The sequence below is a fragment of the Artemia franciscana genome, chromosome 12 (genome assembly GCF_032884065.1).
Source record: "Artemia franciscana chromosome 12, ASM3288406v1, whole genome shotgun sequence".
Classification (NCBI taxonomy): Eukaryota; Metazoa; Arthropoda; class Branchiopoda; order Anostraca; family Artemiidae; genus Artemia; species Artemia franciscana.
Genome location: NC_088874.1, coordinates 14,606,400 through 14,630,259, shown reverse-complemented (window position 1 = coordinate 14,630,259; position 23,860 = coordinate 14,606,400). Strand labels below are relative to the sequence as shown.

Genomic DNA, 23,860 nt, shown 5'->3' with positions numbered 1-23,860 from the left:
TGGACTAATTCATGGCTGTCTTATCAAGAAATTTAATTTCTTTGTCTGGTACGATCGATTTGTTGACTCGATACTGAGTATGGGAGTTTAGAGAGGGTCAAAAATATTTGGCTTTGATCGTGGAAGGGGTGCCAACCATAGTTATCACTTTGTTTGGTAATTGTTTACGCTTATTTATGTTTTTCCGGTTATAATGGTTGTATGGAGGTTTTCCTCGTTAACCATTTGCATTTCTTCTATATATTCTAATTTTTATGCGTGCTTTCTAATTTCAAAACAAGAAATAAATTTTCATGCGGAAGCATTCCCGAAGAAAACAGATTGCATTTAGAAGCATTCCCAAAGAAAAGAAATCTTTTTTTGTGAAAAGCTTTCAAAGTCTGATGGATATTTGTTTTTGGTATTTTTATCCATAAACATTTTCTTAAACTGTGATTCTATAGGGCCCTCTTAAGGATCAATGAACTCTCGCACAATCGGTTTCTCTGGCCTTGAATGTTAGTTGCGCAATGATTGGACCCTACGGCACTTGAAAGAGCAATGAACTCTCGCACAATCGGTTTCTCTTGCCTTGAATGTTAGTTGAGTAATGATTTAACCCTAAGGAACTTGGAAGAGCAATGAACTCTTGCCCAATGGATTTCACTGACCTTGAAAGTTAGTTGCGCAATGATTTAATCCTAAGGTATTCTTAAGGATCAATGAACTCTCACACAATCGATTTCTCTGTCCTTGAATGTTAGTTGCGCAATGATTTCACCCTAAGGCACTTGGAAGAGCAAGGGACTCTTGCACAATAGATTTCTCTGGCCCTGAATGTTTGTTGTGCAATTATTTAACCCTAAGGCACTTGGAAGAGCAATGAACTCTTACGTAACTCATTTCTCTGTCCTTGTGTTAGTTTTGCAATGATTTTAACCCTAAGGCACTGGGAGAATCAATGAACTCAGAGTACGGGTTATAGCTAAGTTGTGTAACAGCTTTCACGCTTCATTTGCATGCAATAGAACTGAGAGTCTTATGACTCCTCCCCGCAATGAATTCTACTTGTTTTATTACTCCTCCCCGCAATGAATTCAGATGGTTTTATGACTCCTTCCACTAGCCATATGAAAAAAATTCGGCTGTGTAACTATTGTAGTTGATGAACTGTTACTTGCTCTATTACATAACAACTTTCTCTGGCATTGAGTGTTAGTTGCTCAATAGTTTTGTCCTAAGGCACTTAAAGGATCAATGAACTCTTGCGCAAACGATTTCTCTGGCTGAGTGTTAGTTGTGTAATGGTCTAGCCTTAAGGCACTTGGAAGATCAATAGACTTCGAGCAAACCTGCTAATGGTGATTTCCTTAGGTGCTCTTGAGGAATATTGAATTCTGAACAAACCTGGACAAGGCGGCTCTAATGGCATACTGGAAGACCAATGGAATGTGATCAAACCCGGTAATAGCGATTTCCTAAGGTGCTCTTGAGGAACAATAAACTCTGAATAAACCCGGACAAGGTGGTTCTACCTTTCTTGGTTCTATAGCGAAACCAACGGTGTAATGATTTAAGATGATGGCTTTGCAGTTTCTGATGATTTCAAAAATATTTGACTGGTGTGGGATTTGAACTTGGGATTCTTGAGAATGAGGGAATGACGTGGTATCATCTTTAGTTCAAGGAACAACCCTCTCTACTAGCCTTCGTGAGCTTTTAAATTCAATCCATGGGTTATTTTGAACATCGAGCTTCAGGGTAAGGTAAAGAGCAATCAAAACTAAAAAGAGTATTTACCGAATTATATATATTTGTGTATCATGTATCATCATTAGTTTTGAAAACAACCCTCCTTGCTAGCCATTCTTGAACTTTCGAATTCGATCCTTGGATTGTTGTTGAAAATGGACCTTCAGGTGATGGTAAAGAATTATGTGAGAACTAAAAATAGTATAAACACTGCCTTCGGGGGGTTCATTGGCATAGCCATTGAGGCTAATCTTATTTTTTATTCTGAAAAAAAAATTAACCTAGAATTTGTGTTTTTAACTTAGAAATTTTTCAACCTTTTTTTAATGACATTAAATATGTTTATAACAAAAGAAATTCACATTGTAATTTCTTTGAAATGCGAAATGAAGATGATATATATGTTATTCGTGATTTTTTCTATTAGAAAAATAATATTTTTACTGACATTTATTTTTTTTACTGGTTTTTTAACTTAGATTTTGTTTTGAATTTATAATTTTATTTTTACTTCAGAATTTTTCATGTCTTAAAATGACATATAATCTTCGGTGAACATGGCATTTTTTTTTTGCCCGCCTCCGTGGCACTCTGGGGTTTATTATTGACAGCAGTTTGTTAATTGTATGTTTTTGATAATATTTGTGAACTGGAAGGGTAAACACTCACATCATATTTAAATGAAGTGAAGATAGAATATTTCTAGAAGGTGTGTATACATGATAGTGTTATTTTAGCATTGAATGCTGACAAATATAACTATTTGAACTACGAGGCAAGTACTAGTGATGACACTATTAGAAATGTATGTGTGCATTGTCATGACAGTAAGAGATTATATTTCTTTGGAGTATCGAAAAAATTCAACACTTATGAAGGTGGATATGCGAGAGTGAGATCTCCAGAGATGATACCACTCAAAAAGAATGCAAGCATGAAAATAGTACTTGACCTCGATGGGGTAACTTCTTGCTAGTGCTTATGATAGGACGTTAGCCGTTGATAAACCCTATCGCCATATTTCGGGCATCCCTAAAATGAAATAAGTGTAATGTCAAGAAAAAAACATGATGAATTATTTTTTGGAGCAGATCGAAAACATCCCAGTAATGGCAATTTCCTAATGCGCTCTTGAGGAACAAAGAACTCTGAACAAACGACTGTTTGTTCAGTATTTACCCGCATCTATATATTTTTTATCGTATATCGTCATTAGTTTGAAAAATATGTGATATATAAACACATACAATTCAATGGCATAGAACCGCATGAAACCTATTCCTTAGAATGTATTTCTGTGAACATAATAATATAATTGACTTGTTGGTTCAGTTGACTTTTACCATAGGAAATCTTGGGTCTCATGTTCGATTCTTGCACCAGACAAATATATCATAAATTTAACGGGAACAACTTAGAAGCTAAAAAAATGGATCGATAAAAAGAAAAAAACCGGTCTTCATCTATAAATATAGTAAAAACTATCGCCATCAATGAGTAGTTAGGTAGATTGAAGCACGGGTGGAATCGCCGTTGAACCTTCTTTGTGATCTTAAACCTCTAAGGAAGAAAAGAGTAGTGCCTATAGGTGTGGTTGGACGTATTAATAGGATACTACTCATTTTGTTTAATTGATAAGTTGACATGTGAGGGTTTTGTCAATGTATTTCCGAGAACGATTTATCAGCATCGACATGTTAGTTCAGTGGACTAGTACCTCATTCCTTCATCCTTTTCGCAGTCTCCAGTTCAAACCCCACGCCAGTCAAATATTTTTAAAATCATCGGAAACTGCTGAGTCATCATCTTAAATTATTACACAGTCGGTTTCTCAGTAGCACCAAGAAAGGAAGGACCACCTTATCCGGGTTTGTTCAGAGTTCATTGTTCCTCTAAAGCACCATAGGAAATCGCCATTCCCGTGTTTGGTCAGAGTTCATTGGTCTTCCAATACACCGTTAGAACCGCGTTGCCTGGGTTTGTTCAGGGCTCATTGTTTCTCAAGAGTACCTTAGGAAATCGTTATTAGTGGATTTGCTCGGAGTCCATTGTTCCTACAACTGCCTTAGGGCTAAACCATTGCGCAACTAACACTCAAAGTAGAAGAAATTGTTTGCGCAAGAATTTTTTGATACTTCACGGGCCTCGGGACTAAATTATTGCGCAACTAACACTCAAGGCCAGAGAAAGTTGTTATATAACTGGGCAAGTAACAGCTCACTGACTCCAATAGCTACACTGCCGGGTTTTTCCTATGGTTAAGGGGAGTAGTCATAAAACTGTCTGAATTGATTTCGGGGAGGTCATAAAACCCGTGGAATTCATTGGGGGGAGGAGTCATAAAACTCAGTATCTATTACATGCAAATAAAGCGTGGAAATTATTATGCAAGCTATAACCCGTACTCTGAGTTCATTGATCCTCCAAGTGAGTTAGGGTTAAATCATTTCACAACTAACTTTCAAGGTCAGAGAAATCGATTCTGCAAGAGCTCATTACTCTTCCAAGTGCCTTAGGGTTAAATCATTGCGCATCTATCATTTAAAGCCAGAGAAATCGATTGTGCAAGAGTTTCATTGCTCTTCCAAGTGCCTTAGGGTTAAATCATTGCGCAGCTAACATTCAAGGCCAGAGAAATCGATTCTGCAAGATTTCATTGCCCTTCCAAGTGCTTAGGTTTCATTCATTGCGCAACTAACTCTTCCAAGTGCCTTGGGGTTAAATCATTGCGCAACTAACATTCAAGGCCAGAGAAATCGATTGTGCAGGAGTTCATTAATCCTCAAGGGTGCCTTAGGGAATCTTCATTAAACCTTCTTCATGATATTAAACTAATAAGGAAGAAAAGAGTAGTTGCTGCAGGGCCCCGCAGAGTACTACCCCAATGACTACTGCTCTTGCCGATAAAACAACATGCAAATTCTCACTTTTAACAATGCACAGAGTAGAAACATCATCAACAAACATACAGAATTCCATTCTTGGATTGACAAGTTTTTGTTATGAAAAGAAAAGAGCACTAATAAAATCAAAAACGCGAAGAAATAAAGTCATATGACAAATCAAGCTTAAAACGAGAAAAAAATGCTTCGAACCTATTAGAGGAAATGAAAATGAGCAACAATTAAAAGGAATAATTAAGTAAACCTGAAAGTGGACGCAGACTACCGAAATAACAGAGTGAGGCCACCGCCCTTCAAGTTTCCTAAAGGCTCAAGTGTCGTTTGTGTTGCCAAAAATAATTTATGTCTCAAAAGTGTAATTTTTTAGTATAACACAAATAAAACACTAATAATCAACCTTACTGGGAAGCATGCCCTTTCTCCGACTGTCCAGAATAGGTCCAATCTTATATTCTTCAGAAACATCTGCCTCATTAAGTTTATCTAATTGAAATAAATACGTTAGAAACTTGATAAATATTTATATAGTCCTATGGAAAAGGGTCCTGCTTCCTCTCGCAAGTCTATGTATTTGCAATAATATAATCTGTATCTAAATGTCATGTTGTTTTTGGAATTTTGTTTAAATATTTCTGCCCTTCCCATGTAAAAATATTAATGTTTTCCTCTCCCACGCTCAGTTAAATGTCTAGTTGTGTTAGTAACGAAATATTCAAGAATTATTTCTACTCGAAATTAAATAAAGTAAATAAAACCACCACTCGTCTTTAGGTTGAGTTTCCTGAAGCGAGGATTTTTGAAGAAACGTTGAACATGTTCCTATTTGAAAATCGAACGGGTCCCGATGTTGACCTTCTTCAGGCAACAGCTAGTCGAACAGGCGTCACAATGTCCTCCAGTGTAAGTACCCTCTTCAAAACTAATGTTGCATTTACTTCTAGTTGAATTAAAGGAAAAACTGCTTGTTATTTAATCATAATGTTACATCTAAGAATTATTAAGGATTACATTTAATACTGAAGGAGTGGGGCAACTACCTTCAAGCCGGGTATGAACACAGTTCCAAAGCTGCAAGTAGCAGAAGTCGACAGAATTTCAAAGCTACCGACATTTTAGCAGCACAACTTGTGTTTTGACAGCTTTTCTTTGAGTAAAAAGTATTTTTATATGTAAAAACGGTATTTTCAGACAATAAGTGCTAACAAATTTGAAAACTGCCAAGTAGCATTGCTACTTTACTACCCCCTTTTTCCGTGACGGCTTCAAACGTAAATTGTTTGTAAAATACATATTAAAATCCATCTTTTCTAATTTTAAAGCTAGAGATACTGAGTCTTCTTTTGAATTGAATTGAATTTATTTATAACCCGTTATAACACACATGAAAAACGGAGTATAATGTGAATAAAAGAAAAGAGGAAATGACCTAAAAAACTACACAAAAAACTTTGCAACACTTCACCTTACTTAAAAACAATTAAAACATACAAAAGCGAAACATTCATTGGATCAAATTCTTTTGTACCAGTCACAGACTTCTTTGTGCATACGGTTACCTCAACCTTTCTCTCTTTATAGCTCTAGAAATTTGGCTAGAACCACATTTTTTGCACAGATTATTATTGGAAATACGGTCAGTCAGTCAGGTACCCAAAACAATCGGTAGACAATATCTCTGGAAAACATTTAGCAAATCTTCCTTCATTGGATCGCACGCGCTTCAGAACCGTACTTGACCACTGTCATCGCTGTAGCTTCCAATATTCTAATCTTGGCTCGCCGACTTATTTTCCTATTCTTCCAAAAAAAAGAATTACTGTGAAAAAAACGCTTTGGCCTTGGCTAATTTTACATCTTCCCTGCATTCACCATTTTTACTAATAATAATACGCAAATAAATGAAGCTATTAAACAATAAAATTCGATATTAGTAGCAAGGGGCTGCAAAAAGGGAACTAGCATTAATTTATTTTTTCATCCTTTCAGATTTCCTTGTCTTAATACCAAATTCATTTTAAATATAGTGGTTTACCAAGTAAATCATTACTACAAAAGAATCTATTATTATATTCATTGAAATAAATAATTTAATTGGCCGTACAACTATGGAAGGCTTAGGCTGCAGCCAGACACGTACGCAAGACTTTTTGTACGAGCGAAGAGGGCAAATTGGGGATAGTTCAAAATTGTTCTAATATCTCATTATAACTCTTAAGTAATTCTTTATTATAACTCTCAGAGTCAAATATAATAGGTAACACTTCTGCATGTGGCTTATCAACAACAAAAATCGTGGAACCAAGGCTTTTTTTGGCGAGGGGGGGGATAAATTAAAAATTACAGAACTGTGAATATGTCATTATAAACCAGGTCCGTATCCAGGACTTTTTTTCTTAGGGGGAGGTATAGAAGGATTTTTTTTGGGGGGATACAAAAAAAAGTTAAAAACGCATCTTTAATTTTTATATTCGTCTTTACTACGTTCTTACTAGTCCGACAAACACTTCGGGAGGGGGGGGTCAAACATCCTAGCACCCCCTCCCCTCGCTAGATACGGCCTTGTTTTAAACCTTCAATAATTCTTTATTATAATTCTAACTAAGAACTGAATACAGTATAAATCTTTTCTTTATCTGGCTAATAAATCAATAAAGGAAATAAAAGAACAATAACAAAGTTGACTTACTAATAGTTGATCAGGAACATACGGAGGGGAAGGCTACGCTCAGTGAAATGGAATTCGAGTACTGAGATTTTTGTATTTTTTTTTTCTTTCAAAAGCTTATATTTTTTCGTTAAGTTAGCAAACACGTATATAGCAAGCCTGAATAAAGATATTACTCTAACTTTGTTGGCGCATTGAAGAAAGGGAGCTTTCAACTCCCTGAGTTGTATCTTTTTTTTGTCGTTAATGTTAGTCAATATTACTAAGCCCCAATAATTTTTATCAATTTTTGTAACCACAATTTTGAACCATGGGTCGTTATTTGAACCGTTATTTTGCAACATTTAATTATGGAGCTATTTTTTCTTAAAACTAAATTCTAGGAATTGTCCCGGAAGTTTAAGCTTTTCTTAACATTTATCTTTAGCCCTTTCGAAAGCTAAATTGATTGGAATTTCATAAATAAATCAATAGAGAAAAGTATAAGAGAAGATGTTGCCTGTTTTTTTATTAATATACCAATCCAACGATGTAAAGCTGTTTATGTTTAAATTCGTACACACTCCAGCGTAGGAGTGTGTAGGATGTATCTCCAGTAAATTTTATTACGAAATTAGTCAAACTTGCATCTGGATAAAAAAAAGTATCGAATCCTTTTTTTTTAACGAATCAATTTTAGAGAATCCTTATAAATTCCAAAACAACTATAATTAAGTGCTTTTATGCTAAAATCTAAAATAATGTGAAAAGTTCTCTAAATCGATTCAGCCTTTGCTCATCTATATCCAAGAGTAAGAGCGGATTACCTAATTTATTCTGCTGAAATATTTATTTGATTTTGTAGACGGCAGCGTGCGTTAGCGATGAAGAAGACGACCGTCGAGCTGGTAGTACTGGGGCAGGATCTACTGGCCAGAGTAGCCGTTTTAGAATTTGAGTCAAGCCCCCTTCGTTTTCTTTCAAGGAGCTAAGCTAGTCAATTCCATTATTAATTTTAAAGTGACAGATGCTCTGAGCTGAAATTTCTTGCTGATGAACAGAAATCCATCCATCAGCCGAATGTGGGTAGGAAATGGAGCTGTGCCATGAATTTCTTTTTTTCAAGGAAGATATATATGTTCTCTTTCATCTTTTTATAGGTATGGTTTTCGTGTGCTTTGGCTTGGAGTCTTTCTTCCGTTTTGATTGAATTGTATATAAACAATTTTTGTGTGTGGTTTTTCGTTTTATGAAAAAATGGTCGATTGGTACACCTTTTTCTTAAATATATTAAATTTAAACTCTAGAACTGAAATCGAAAGCTTGGTTTATTTAGCCGAAGGCAAAATAAGGTGAATGTGGTGAGGAAAGGGTTTTCCCGTTCAGTTTTAGTTTACAAAAAGGTGATACTTAAAAGGTTCAAATATCGAGTTTTTTTTTGGGGGGGGGGGTGGGAGAACATATACAAATTTATTTCTACGTACAGTTTAAGTAAATCATCGAATACAAGAAGAAAAACTAAAATGACATTGTCAAATTCTGTTATTTGAAGGATGTTTCTAATTCAAGCAACAGTTCTCTTCTTGTTTATTCATGTCCCTGCTGTGTCGTGTTTAGTGGCATTCTAGTGTGTGATTCGGTCTAGAAATAGTGAATATTATAAAAGCTCTCTTGCCAGTCTTATTTAACAAACTAATTATTGTATTTATACTTAGAACATTTTTTTCTTAATTAATAAACGCTGTAGTTTGTATTTGTGTCAGGGTGTAAGTCTGGAAACAGCTGCAAAAAGAAGGCTACTCGGACATCAGAATTTTTCGCTATTGAGCAAAATAATTCTGGTAGGAAACAAAAATCCATATAGAAAAGGAATGCCAAGTTTCCTAAGGTGCACCTTTACAAAGCGTATTATTATCCTTCATTTCCAAAAACGCAGTAAGTAGGATTGACGCAGTAAGTAGGAAATTACTAGTGTGTATTACGCCCATTTGGAAGCAGTTGGATTAGGAAACCGTTATCAGCATTAGAGATAGTTTTACGAGTCAGGTATGGAAGTGCAAAATAAAATTAACTGAGACTTTGGACTGATTACCATGTTTAATTGATACTCAGTAGCAATCACCGAAGAAACCTTTTTGACATTGTAGTCTTCAGAACCGGTTATGAAAGTAAGCATATACCCATCAAAACTACTCTGAAGGTGATATTGGCAGAAAGATTTTAAAACTGCTTTGATTTGAATCAATTCATCGACAATAGGCGAGATCAGAGCCACCGACGAGTTATTTTGGATTTCTCGGCCATAATCAGCAACTTCAAGTCCTAGAAATAAGTTTTACTCTTCACAATAAACAGTGACGAAAAAAGTTATTCTTTTTCAAACAAATATCTTTTTTTAGTTTAACGAGTAAATTTGTCAATGGTTGCATAACAAAAGTTATGTAAGCAATGACGAGAGCGGTGAAGGGAGGGATTAAAAGGAATCAATCAGTGCGGCAGATCTAAGCTGGAATAAGGTCGATCGTAACTATCGAACTCGGACTGAACACATTGATGTTAGGGCTGCGTCTAGAATGACCGCGTAATCTCACGATTTCAATGAAATTACAGTCGGTTTTCTTCGACAAAAAGAAAAACCTGTAATAGAATTATAGTCAGTCCGTTTCTTGCGAGTAATTTGTCAATTACGCGGGGTCCGACGTATTCCTTCCCCCACCCCACCCCCTCCCACGGAAAAAACATCGGGGAAATCTTCCCCCGAAGAAAATTTATCCTGGAAAATTTTTCCCAAATGTAAAATTGAGCAGCCAAAGGAAAACTAATACAAATAGAAAAAAATGTAGAAAAGAAGAGATTCTGGAATATATCAACTATATTTCAATATATATATATAGGAATATTTAAGGAGCGAAGGATTATTTGTAAGGCGAACTGTAAGTAAGGAGCGACTCGGGTCAATAGTAACGAAAACTCCCATAAACGAGCCTGATAAAATTTGACTGATTTTCAAAGAAAAACAAGGAAAATACCCTCCAAAAAGGCAATTTATCCTAATGATTAAATAAAAAAAAACAAGTTTTTTAAATAAAAGTAAGGAGCAACATTAAAACTTAAAACGAACAGAAATTAATCCGTATATGAAAGGGGCTGCTTCCTCATCAACGCCCCGCTCTTTACGCTAAAGTTTGACTCTTTCTCTCAACTCTTCTTTTTAAAACAGTAAAAAACTTTAGCGTGAAGAGCGGGGTGTTGATGAGGAAGCAGCCCCTTTCATATACGGAGGAATTTCTGTTCGTTTTAAGTTTTAACGTTGCTCCTTACTTTCATTTTAAAAAAAAACTTGTTTTTTTTATTTAATTTCTGGACGTTTTTGAATTAATGTATGTTTTGATTTTGGATCTCCGCACATAAATAATTAAAACGAAACTTGCATGTTAATTAGTTGCAATTAATCGGAAGATTTTGAGCGAGGGAGGAGGCCTAGTTGCCCTCCAATTTTTGGATTACTTAAAAAAGCAACTAGAAGCTTTAATTTTTTACTAACGTTTTCATTGGTAAAAAATACACGTAACTTACGTAACAAACTTCCATATTAGTATGTTTTTATTGCGTTTATGAGGGGGTTCAACCGTCGTCGATACCTCGCTCTTTACACTAAAGCTGAAATCTTGTCCCAGTTCCTTAAGAATGACTTCTGAATCACAAAGGTCGTAGAATAAATAATTGAAATTACTAAAAATACTTTAGCGTAAAGAGTGAGGTATAACGAGGAGGTAAACCCCTCATATGGGTAATAATTTTTGTTCGTTTTAAGTTTTAATGCTGCTCCTTACTTTCAGTAGAAAAAGCTTTTCATATTTTTTTTTTCCTTGTTCTTTCAAATAATGCTAAAAAATCCTGCACCCCCTTCATTGAAATTATCTTCCCCCATGAGAATTTTCTCCATGGAAATACCCTCCCACGTACCCCCCCCCCCCCAACTCTCCCCCTAAACCAAAAAAAAACCCTGAAAACGTCTTTACACTTCTCAGACATCGTTACTACATGTAAACACAGGTCAAAGTTTGTAACTTGCAGCCCCTCCCACGGGAACTGCAGGGGAGTAAGTCGTCCCTAAAGACATAGTTATCAGGTTTTCCGACTATGATGAATAAAATGGCTATCTCAGAATTTTGATCCGGTGACTTTTGGGAAAAAATGAGCGTGGGAGGGGGCCTAGGTGCGCTCCAGTTTTTTGGTCTCTTAAAAAGGGCACTAGAATTTTTAATTTCCGTTAGAATGAGCCTTTTTGCGAAATTCTAGGACCACTCAGTCGATACGATCACCCCTGAAAAAAAAAAACAGAAAAAAAAAAAAACACGCATACGTGATCCGTCCTTCTGGCAAAAAATGCGAAATTTCACATTTTTGTAGATAGGAGCTTGAAACTTGTACAATAAGGTTCTCTGATACGTTGAATCTGATGGTGTGATTTTCGTTAAGACTGTATGACTTTTAGGGGTTGTTTTCCCCTATTTTCTAAAATGAGGCAAATTTTCGCAGGCTCGTAACTTTTGATAAGTATAACTGATTTTGATTAAACTTATATATTTAAAATCAGCATTAAAATGTGATTCTTTTGATGTAATTATTGGTAGCAAAATTCCATTTTTTAGAGTTTCGGTTACTATTGAGCTGGGTCGCTCCTTACTACAGTTCGTTATTACGAACTCTTTGAAAATCAATACATTTAGTATATCAGAGAACCCAGCTGTGGTTCTATCAATCTCCTATCAACAAAAACGTGGAATTTTGCTTTTTTCCTAAGAGAGCTCAGAATCTCTTCTACATTGGAGGTGTTCAAACTGTTGCACAACAAGTTCCCAGGGGCATTTTAAAACTCAGTTATACCTTATTAAGAGGTACTGATTATGTGTCCTGGTTGATGTAAAGAGGTTAGACAAAGGTTATAATATACTAAGGATGCGACAAAACGGGTCACACATTGAACAAATTACCATAAAAATGATTTTTACACCATCGACAAAGAAAAAATGTGACTATTAACATATCCAAAATCGGAATCGTCATCTCCTATGCGAAATGGGTCAAACTCACTATAAAAGTGCGGAGGAGGGGGCAAAAAGTCCATTATGGAAATTGGGGTCGCAGATAAAGGAAATGCATGATCCATGACGAAGAAAAGAGGGATATTTTTTTTTATTCCTCTTTGTGTTAGAATTGGGAAGGGTTATTTCCAACAACGATATATCCTATTTTAGCGATTAAGGTGTCCTTTTTACAGTTTTCTTGGTCATTGATAACGGATAAGGGAAAGAAAGGACTTGGAACCGAGGGTGTATCCAGGATTCTTGTTTGGAGGGGGGGGGGACAAAAAAAATCGAGACATGGGGGAGGGGTCAAACCCGGTAACACCCTCCCTGGGTATGGCCTTGCTTATAACCTACAAAACTCCTGCCTATGATATTAAGTGGCATAAACCAACAAATACTACTTATTTCCTCTTACTGTCTTCTAGAATAATTTCAGAATTTTTGTTAGTCTGAATAGACAAGAGTTCTATTTTTATTACGCTGATGTGCATAAATTCAAAAGTGTGCACTATGCCACCAACAAGCAGAAACCCAGTTCAGTATAAACAAGTTTGTTCAGCATGTGGCTGACAATGCAGATCATGATATTTGCGCTTTAAATGCCGAGGGTACTTTACATAGTTTAGCTATCATTGTAGAAATAGCAGCTGATATTATCAGGCGCTCTGCAATTCCGCAATTTAATTGCAAAGGAGACTACGCAAAATTTGAGGTCTCTTGTGAGCCTCAAGTTTTGATCCTTATCTTGAGCTTGACTTGTTCCATCAAGATGATTCCATATTCTCATGAGCTTTCTCGGCTTCATATCATGTAAGGATCAGGCCCAAAAGAATTTGTTGAAAATCGTTTATGCCGAGCAAACAGTACCTCATATATTGACAGGAAACGCAGTCATTTGCGCTTTGCGAGGACATATGATCATAGCTTGGGCATTCCAAATCTGCCAGTTAAAGGTTAGGAATTTATCACAATAGATCCATTACAAGCTTTGTATGAAGGACTCATCGACGGTAGGTTAAACTTGCAAAATTTCTGTAAAGATCAAGTATTAAAAGATATTAAACCGGTATTTGACAAGCAGAAAGAAGAACTTTCAGTCGATGAAACCAACAGTCAAAATTTGGATGCATTACTTCGATTTGGTTGGCATAAGTCAGAGTTTCCTACGAGAAGAGACTCCGTCTATGGGAAAGATATCTGTACGTAGTAAAAAGTACGCTTCTCAATCCTGCAGCAGCGGTCATAGTTAGTATGTAAAGACTACAAGAATATTCAAAAAAAGGAAAAGTTATCCGTTTGTCACCCGGGAATTTACATATCTTTTTAAGATTATGACCTTCATACGCTAAAGCGCCCAGAAAGACATTGGGCTGGGTTGTTATCAGACCTGGTTATGGAACAGAAATTTATGAGGAGTCTTAAGATATATGGAGGCCTTACCGGTGGAGCATTTTTAATTTCAGTATAATTCATTGATCACGCTACTGTGAAATATTGACTTTAAAATTAATGTACGAGACTAACATGAAAAATGAAATATTATAATTTCAAAACTGCTGCTTAATAACCAGTATTATAAAAGCAAAGTATCTTGTTTCAATATTACGGCAATTAAAAAGAGAATCAAAAACGAAAACTTTGACACAAAATAAATCCATCAGGTTCTCTGACTAGTGTCTCTTGATCTATAGGTAAATCCTCGACTCTTCATTTCTCTTATATATGAAGGAGGAAGTTTGCCAGATACGCTGATCGCATATATGCCCTTGTTCAAACGAGCTAGAAAAAAATATGTACATTCAAGTTTGTATCAGCAGTATCATGCATATAAAACGGGTTATATCTGCTATTCATAACTATGAGAAAGAGAAAGTAATAGATAATATTAAAATGAAAGAGAAAGCAATATTTTACGAGACTAAACATGCGCTAAAACATTACTCAGTCAAGTATACAAAAGAATCTGTCTAGTATGCAGGGAAAATGGCTACTGTCTATTTTTTTGGGAATTGTCACCGAAAATGAGAAATCTTTTGGAATAGAGCATGTTATTAAGTGTTACGAAGGGCAGAGATGTAAGATTTTTCCTTTTTCGAGCACAGCCATAGGTCAGGGGAGTTCCTGTTAATGTGTAGAAGATAAAATAACAAAACAGTATGTTTTCAGTCAACTCAAGAACGAATGGAAGAGCAAAAGGATCAATATCAGGACACAAAAAAAAAGAAAAGAAAAACCATTAAACTGATGAAAATACTGACAGAACATGTACCAAAATCTCAATCTTTCACGCGGTCCGTTTGAAAATTTAAAAAGAAAATTGCCAAGTTCAAGGGGACTTAAAAAATATTTTAAGTTCATCGACTTTTAGTCGATAATCAGTCGACACTGGTCCGAAATTCCTTAGTTAAGACAGATATTTACTTTGGAAGTTTCTAAGAAGTTTATGGGTAGAAAACACGTACTTCATAGTAAGAAGTTGTTGTTTAGCTATGGGAGATGGTATCATTCAAATAATGCCATAAAAATCAAATTAGCTAATTTTCAGGCTATATTATGTGAGACAGACTTGGTTTTTCTAGAAGCAGAGGCATGGATTTGTGAGTTTTGTGAGATGTAGAAGCAGGGGTGGGGGCAACTAACCCTCCTGGACATCGGTTCTCCCCCCCCCCCCGATCCCAGTTTTCCTCCCCAAGCTGAAATTTGGTTTCTTCAAAAATATTGTCAAAGCTAAGATAAGCCTGTATAATTCAAGTATCAACAGAATGAGTCAGTTTTCTTTAGTTTGTATTTACCTTTATAGTACAATAAAGCACCTTTACAGTACTAGATAGTACATTTATGGTACCAAATGGCTCATTTTTTAATTTTTACTGTCATTTTCACTTGAATTGGGAAAAGCGGCTAACTTTGCCCCCCTCCTCAAGGATTTTGCCGAAATTACGCAATTCATGAGAAGGTAAAATATGCGTCACCAGTCCCTAATTCAATTTTTATCTATGCTGATGGAATTGCCTCTGATGGATTTAGAAAACTCAAGTTTAATACCACCAAGAGAACATTTTAGTCATGTTCCTTTTTTTCATCTCATTTACCATCTGTAATACCAGATTTATCCAATTTCCAATTTTTTGTTTAATTTTTGTCAATGACAAAAGTCAAAACAAATGATAGATAGCTAGAGGTTATTAACATCAAAATCAAATGTGGAACTATCAGCCAAGAGCCTTCTTTTCACAGCTTGGAACATCAACGTCATCTATAAGCCAACTTTCTTCTTGGGTGTTGCAGTAGAGGTGAGTCTCAAAATTCACTAGTTCCCAGCAGTTTGAGATTATAACTCAGACATTAACAGGATTAAAAACATAAAATCAATTACTACTCTAGTTTGTTTTATTATCAAAATGAAGTTTTACTGGGTTTAACTTAGATGCCGTTGCATGTCCTTTCTCAGCGACGACCAGGAATTCATTTCCTATTAGGTCCCTACATTTAACTCTTTAGTCAAAAGTTATTTGCATGATCTCTTTTTTTTTAAAGAAATTATACTTAAAAAAAACAAGTTTTTTGAAGTGAAAGTAAGGAGCGACATTAAAACTTAAAACGAACAGAAATTACTCCGTGTATGAAAGGGGCTTTTCCTCCTCGACATCCCGCTCTTTACGCTAATGTTTTTTATTGTTTTAAAAAGTAGAGTTGCGAGAAAGAATCAAACTTTAGCGCAAGGAGCGGGGTGTCAAGGAGGAAAAGCCCCTTTCATATACGGAGTAATTTCTGTTCGTTTTAAGTTTTAATGTCGCTCCTTACTTTCACTTCAAAAAACTTGTTTTTTTTTTTTTAATTAATTTTTGAAAGTTTTTGAATTAACGCATGTCTGATTTTGGCTCTCCGTACATAAATTATTAAAATGAAATTTGCATATTAATTCTTTTTTTGGCTAAATGGCTTTCTCTTAGTTTTGATCAGACGATTTTGAGAAATAAGGGGTGGGGAAGGAGACCTAGTTGCCCTCCAATTTTTCGGTTACTTAAAAAGGCAACTAGATCTTTTAATTTTTAATAAACGTTTTTATTAGTAAAAAAATACGTAACTTAAGAATTAACTTACGTAACAAACTTTTATATTCTTATATTTTTGATTATATATATGAAAGGTTGGTCCCCTCGTTAATACCTCGCTCTTTGTCCCAATTCTTTAAGAATGACCCTGAATCAGAAAGGCCGTAGAATAAATAGTTAAAATTACTTAAAAAATTTTTAGCATAAAGAGCGAAGTATTTATCTCCTCCCAAATACCTCGCTCTTTATGCTAAAGCATTTTTAGAACCCCTCATATGCGTAATAATCTCTGTTCGTTTTAAGTTTTAATGCTTCTCCTTACTTTCAATTGAAAAAAACTTTTTTCATGTTAATATTTTAATTGTTTTTTGTTTTGTTTTTTAATAGTAATGCTAGAAAATCCTGCGCCCTTTTCATTGAATTTCTCTTTCCCCATGAAATATTCCTCCAAGGAAAGATCCTCCCATATAGCCCCCTCCCTGAACCCCACACCGAACACAAAAAAATCCCCCTGATAACGTCGGTACACTTCCCAGTAACCATTACTGTATGTAAACACTGATCAAAGTCTGTAACTTGCAGCCCCTCCCCCAGGGACTGTGTGTGGTAAGTCATCCCCAAAGACATAGTTATTATGGTTTTCGACTATGCGGGACAAAATGGCTATCTCAAAATTTTGATCCGTTGACTTTGGGAAAAAAATGAGCGTGAGAGGGGGCCTAGGTGCCCTCCAATTTTTTGGTCACTTAAAAAGGGCACTAGAACTTTTCATTTCCGTTAGAATGAGCCCTCTTGCAACACTCTAGGACCACTTGGTCGATACGATGACCCCTCGGGAAAAAAAACCAAATAAACACGCACCCGTGATTTGTCTTCTAGCAAAAAATACGAAATTCCACATTTTTGTAGATTGGACCTTGAAATTTTTTCTATACGGTTCTCTGATACGCTGAATGCGATGGTGCGATTTTCGTTAAGAACCTATGACTTTTAGGGGGTGTTACCCTCTATTTTCCAAAATAAGGCAAATTTTCTCAGGCTCGAAATTTTTGATGACAAAGACTAAATTTGATGAAACTTATATATTTAAAATCAGCATAAAAATCCGATTCTTTTGATATACCTTTTAGCATCGAAATTCCGTTTTTTAGAGTTTTGTTTACTATTGAGCCGGGTCGCTCCTTACTACAGTTCGTTACCACGAACTGTTTGAAAATACTTCCTAACTGATGAAAAGATTTGTAATTTATATTCGGGTACTATGTTAAAGATTTAAGTAACTTTTTGTAATTAAATAAAAAAACTAATTTTTTTTTAGCTGAAAGTAAGGAGCAAAAAGTAGAATTGTGGCAAAGAGTCAAACTTTAGCGTAAAGAGCGAGGGATTGCGGAGGGGACAACCCATTTTATATACGGAGTAATTTCTGTTCGTTTTAAGTTTTAATGTCGCTCCTTACTTTCAGCTAAAAAAATTATTTTTTTTTATTTAATTTCTGAACGTTTTTGAATTAATGCATGTTTGGTTTTGGCTCTCCGCACATAAATTATTAAAATGAAATTTGTATATTAATTCTTTTTTTGGCTAAATGGCTTTCTCTTAGTTTTGATCAGATGATTTTGAGAAATAAGGGGTGGAGAAGGAGGCCTAGTTGCCCTCCAATTTTTCGGTTACTTAAAAGGCAACTAGAACTTTCAATTTTTAACGAACGTTTTTATTAGTAAAAAATATACGTAACTTAAGAATTAACTTACGTAACAAACTTTCCTAATCTTATATTTTTATTAGTTTTGTCCCAATTCTTTAAGAATGACCCCTGAATCAGAAAGGCCGTAGAATAAATAGTTGAAATTACTAGAAATACTTTAGCATAAAGAGCGAGATATTTATCTCCTCCTAAATACCTCGCTCTTTATGCTAAAGTATTTTTAGAACACCTCATATGCGTAATAATCTCTGTTCGTTTTAAGTTTCAATGCTACTCCTTTCTATCATTTGAAAAAAAACGTTTTCATGTTTATTTTTCATTGTTTTCTTATAGTTATACTAGAAAATCATGCGCCCTCTTCCCTGAATTTTTCTTCCTCCATGACAGATTTCTCCAAGGAAAGATCCTCCAACATAGCCCCCTCCCCTCAGCCCCACCCCCAAACAAAATAAAATCCCCCTGAAAACGTCTGTACACTTCCCAATAACCATTACTATACGTAAACACTGGTCAAAGTTTGTAACTTGCAGCTCCTCCCCCAGGGATTGTGGGGGAGTAAGTCATCCCCAAATACATAGTTATTATGGTTTTCGACTATTCTAAACAAAATGGCTATCTCAAAATTTTGATCCGTTGACTTTGAGAAAAAAAATGAGCGTGGGAGGGGGCCTAGATGCCCTCCAATTTTTTTGGTCACTTAAAAAGGGCACTAGAACTTTTCATTCCCGTTAAAATAAGCCCTTTTGCGACATTCTAGGACCACTTGGTGGATACGATGACCCCTGGAAAAAAAACAAAAAACAAACAAACAAATAAACACGCACCCGTGATTTGTCTTCTGGCAAAAAATACAAAATTCCACATTTTTGTAGATAGGAGCTTGAAACTTCTACAGTAGGGTTCTTTGATACGCTGAATCTGATGGTGTCATTTTCGTTAAGATTCTATGATTTTAGGGGGTGTTTCCCCCTATTTTCTTAAATAAGGCAAATTTTCTCAGGCTCGTAACTTTTTATGGGTAAGACTAAACTTGATGAAACTTATATATTTAAAATCAGCATTAAAATGCGATTCTTTTGATGTAGCTATTGGTATCAAAATTCCATTTTTTAGAGTTTTGGTTACTATTAAGCCGGGTCGCTCCTTACTACAGTTCGTTACCACGAACTGTTTGATTATTATTAAAGTTTTAGGTGCAAACTTAGCTGATTCAGACAAAACTTCTGAAATCACAACACGAAAAACCCAAAAACTTTTGCTCTTTGATCAAATAAAAAATTCCCTTTTAGTTCCTCGGTACAATTAAGGTTATTGTATGTAAATATCATCGTTGTTGTATTTAGGAATAAATTGCCCAAGATTGCCAATTTATTTAGGATAGATTGCCAAAGATTATCCTTTTCGGCCAACCGTTTAGGGCTAAACAGAAAGCAGGCTGCTTTTATTGGTATTTCGGGGGAAGTGAAACCGTCAAGATCGGCCACAGTGAATGATCAGAAAAAGAGCTTCTGATCACTTTCAATACAGGTCCGCAAACACTATACAAGTAAAGTTTCTTTTTGACCATGATGCCATTCTCCGATCAGTGACCCACGATGCCATAGTTTAATCCATTCCTCGTGCTCAGCCAATAGGTAGTCAGGTGTCAAAAAGTCATGGCGCAATCCATATTAGCGGTCTTATAAAAGGACATTTGACTTGAGGTACTAATAAAGTGTATGATTGGAAACATTTTCTTAAAGTTTCCCAGTGTATCTGTCTGCTTCAGGATCTGTAATGGAGTTTCTCAAATCAAAATAGGGTTGGGGTCTGTCCTTTTGTTGCACGTCTTCTTAAATTTTAGACAGAGTTTGGCTACCATGAAGCTATGATCTAATCCGTTAGCTCCATTATGGGCCCAAATATCTTGTAGACTCGATCAATATTCTTTGCATATGAGGCAATGATCAATCTGCAACGTCCACAAGTACTTACACAAGTCTCCACGAAGAAACATAGATCTACCAACTACAAGGTCATTCATTAGGGCAAAAGCAACCAGATGTTCCCCAATTTCGTTTCTTTGATCCAAACCATGTTGGCCAAGAACTTGGTTTATTTCAATAGAGAGAAGGTTACTATCGATTAATGACCTGGTTTTGTAACTTAATCTAGTTCTGGGTAAAGCTGTACATGATAGGTTTTTCTTGTTTTGTTCATTCATTAGTTTCAGAACTAAGACTCAGTCACAATTATGGCATTGGAATCCTTGATCTTTGGTTAAATTTCTTAGTGAAACTTTGAGCTTATGTTACATTTAGGCTGAAAAGAGCAAAGTTAAATATGAATTAATTCTAAATGACAGGTTTTACTATCTCTAGCTAAAAAAGATTTTTGGTGCTCGTCAACTGAAAAGAAATTTAAACTCTACCTTGAAATAATTACCATGATTACTTGAAATATACTTTATTCCACACTTAAATGCTTAAAATGCAGCCCAAAACTTGTAAGTCTTACTAATCCATTAAATGACTCCATTTAATCCATTAAGCCACTTAATGCCTTTACTTTGAAATACAGTCTGGGCTACAGCGGTAGCTAGCAGCCTAGCAAGAGACGAATATGTTCGATACTAAGAAATATAACAGCTCATAGGTCCTAATAATAGTGTCTGATCAAAACAAGAAATTCCCTATTAGAGCCACCTTATCCGAGACCCTATATAGGAAACTTATCGTCCCTTGGTTCAAATAGCGAGGAAAATCTAATGGCTTGAACAAGAAAAAGTGGTTGCAACCCTATATTGTGGATCGATAATATTTTTTTCTTATATTTTTTTCTTATCCTCTGCCACAGCTAACGGGATCCTGGAATATCAAAGTAAGCTGTTTAACGGCTCATTTTAAATGAAATTAATGTATTTAAAACCTATCGTAGTCAACAAATATTTTAAAATAAAATCAAATTTTAATAAAAACTACATTTTATATAGCACTGGAGTAACAAGTGTTATTAACATCATCGTGCATACATAGATAAAAATAAATTGTTTTACAATATAAAAAAACCTGTAGACATAGTTATGCAATTACAATAAAGGGAAAAATTCCAGTTAATTGACTTCTTGCTATCTCAGAAAGGGTTTAGGCTAGGAAAATGAAACTTTCAGGGATGAATCTACAGACTAAAGTATGTCCTGGGAAGGTATTTTGAAGTAACTACCTCTACTCCTTCTCCCTCTAGAAGGCCCTGACCTTTGATGACTTTTAAAAATATGTGTGCTATAAAAGTGAAACCTGGTAAAATAGATCTTCTGCTTAATTGAAATGCAACACAATTGTTCATAACTTTGCTTAATTCCATTTATAAGGTTTCAAAGATATGCAAATACTTTTCCTACATTTTGAAAAAAAAAAACATTGATATGGCTCGAAATTCTACCCAAATAACAGGAATTGCATTTTCAGAACTAAAGCCAGAGAAAAAGCAACTAGTAACTGAAAGTTAAGGTAAAATGTTGTTTTGTCAATATTTCAGTAGATATAGACCTGTCATGTTGGCAAATTTCAGGGCCCTCTAGAGGGAGAAGGAGTGGAGGTGAGTCCTTTAAAATACCTTCCCGGGATATACTTTAGCCTGTAGACCCATCCCTGAAAGTTTCATTTTTCCTAAAATAAACCCTTTCTGGGATAGCAAGAAGTCAATTAACTAGAATTTTACCCATATTTTTAAAGGTCATCAAAGGTCAGAGCCTTCTAGAGGGAGAAGGAGTAGAGGTAGTTACTTTAAAATACCTTCCCAGAACATACTTTAGTCAAATTTTGTGTTCATTTTCCATATTGTTGTTCGTTTAAATCTATCAACCTTGCCTAATCGCTCGCAACTACTTTGCAATGCTGTCAAATTAGACAGTTAGCTAATTCTGTATCACTGTCTTAAATTAAACTAGAGAGCATAGACAGAAAGTATGTAATACAATGTATTAAATGCAGACGTCCAACTGAAATAATTGATGGTACTAGTCAATTTGGTGCTTTTCCTCGTCCATTCCTTGTATCTCAAGATTATAAAACTATCCTCAGTTCTATAATTTTGTTTTTCAAGTGCTAACAAACTTTTGTTGGGTCGAGATTTTCTCTAACAAATCGTTTTATTGTGAAGAAAAAATCGCTGACCCATTTAAAGCACTAATGGAAAATACATGACAGCTAGTATTTCTTCAGTTAACAGAGATTTCGTCTATTTTCTTGCAGATCTTATAGGGAGAAAAACTAGCTTAGCTAGCTATGTTGGATTTTTTCCAAGCGGACATCTTTTTATTTGCACCTATTTTATGCTTTTCTGAACATTGTTTGCAAACTGTTTTTGTTTGCTAACTTTTGTTTTCCTTGGCTAATTCAAAATTTTTATTTAATATTAATAAACAACATCGGAAACAGCATTGAATTGTACGTAATGAACCTTCAAGAATAAACAAAAGAAAGGCTAGAGGCAGACTTAAATCAAAAATGGGTCTACAGGTCTACCCCATTGTTCATAAGGGGTTATGTGGGTAAGCCTGCGTTTCATCTGAAGCATCGTCATTGGCCAAATCTGTTTCGAATGGGAGTTAATGAATTTTCTCAATTCACTGGTAATTCCTACTCACTTCATTTGTTTCAAAAATAAGTAGCAGAATGTGCACTCATTTTATACTTCTTGTGTTCGCAGCATTTATACAAGTAATTCGAGCATTTATACCACTTATTTAAGAAGTATTTTTTAACTAATGTAGGAAACATTTATAGAATTAATTAGTCACCCAGCAAGGGTGTGTTCAATAGTATTGGATAGTTTTTTTCACCTGAGCGGTATTGGATAATACACTTTTGGTTTTTTCAAAAAACCACCTAAATTTGACTAGTTGTTCCATTTCAACTACTAAGCTCAGTAATCAACGATACCAGACTGTTTCAATATTTTCGTTTTATAAGTGCAAATTGAGATCAAATAAAGACTCTGGATCTAAGATTTTAGAGCTTGTAAATGTTTAGAAAATGTCTAGAATTTTGCTACAAAATAAATCCAACCTTATAGGAAACCAAAACAGAGTGACCCTTTCCTCTTTTAAATATAAAAACTCAGCTTTTATTCTCAGCCTCTTATGGCGGAAGTACATTCTTTTTCGACATCCAGGAGGTATAAACACACACATTCAGAAACAAAGACTCTGAAGAAACTTTCAAGGAAAGACACAACTTCGATCAAATAAGTCACACTATCATGCTATTATGGATAAACGTCGTCTAGTATAAAAAATGTGCTCTTTAATAGTTCCAATTGAATCTATACACTACTTCCAGATAATAGAGACAATCTCTGGAGTGTCCATGGGAAACACAAAGTTGGGATTTAGAAACTTCCGATAAACTCATCCCCACAAATTGATTCCATTTTGATGAAACATTGGCAGCATTGTTTTGAAATAGGACCAAAAAATATTCAATCGACGGACGTTACGCAAGTCAGGCTGTTCAAATTAACGAATGTTGCACAGAGTGGGCACAGCAACTAAATAACAGAATTTGGGGGGGGGGGTATCTTTCATACCATGTTGAACGCTAGGGTTTAGTCCGGGTGAATGAAGACAATTAAGCCAACAGTTGGATCTAAAACAAAGCTAACCGTTGCTGCCGATTTAGCCAACAGTTGAAGGCAAAACTAATACATTTTCGGCGGTTACAACTACACCCAAAGCTGCATACAATTAA

General features: G+C 35.3%; 1 protein-coding gene across 1 annotated transcript; it reads left to right on the top strand.

The window, feature by feature from the left end:
• Positions 1–5,405: 5,405 nt before the first annotated feature.
• On the top strand, positions 5,406–9,031 carry LOC136033726 (BTB/POZ domain-containing adapter for CUL3-mediated RhoA degradation protein 3-like; the record flags this gene model as incomplete). Its single annotated transcript, XM_065714619.1, is given in 2 exon segments — positions 5,406–5,534; positions 8,144–9,031. Coding segments are annotated over 2 exon segments (222 nt in total), but the record flags the coding sequence as incomplete, so codon positions are not given.
• Between the last annotated feature and the right edge of the window lie 14,829 nt (positions 9,032–23,860).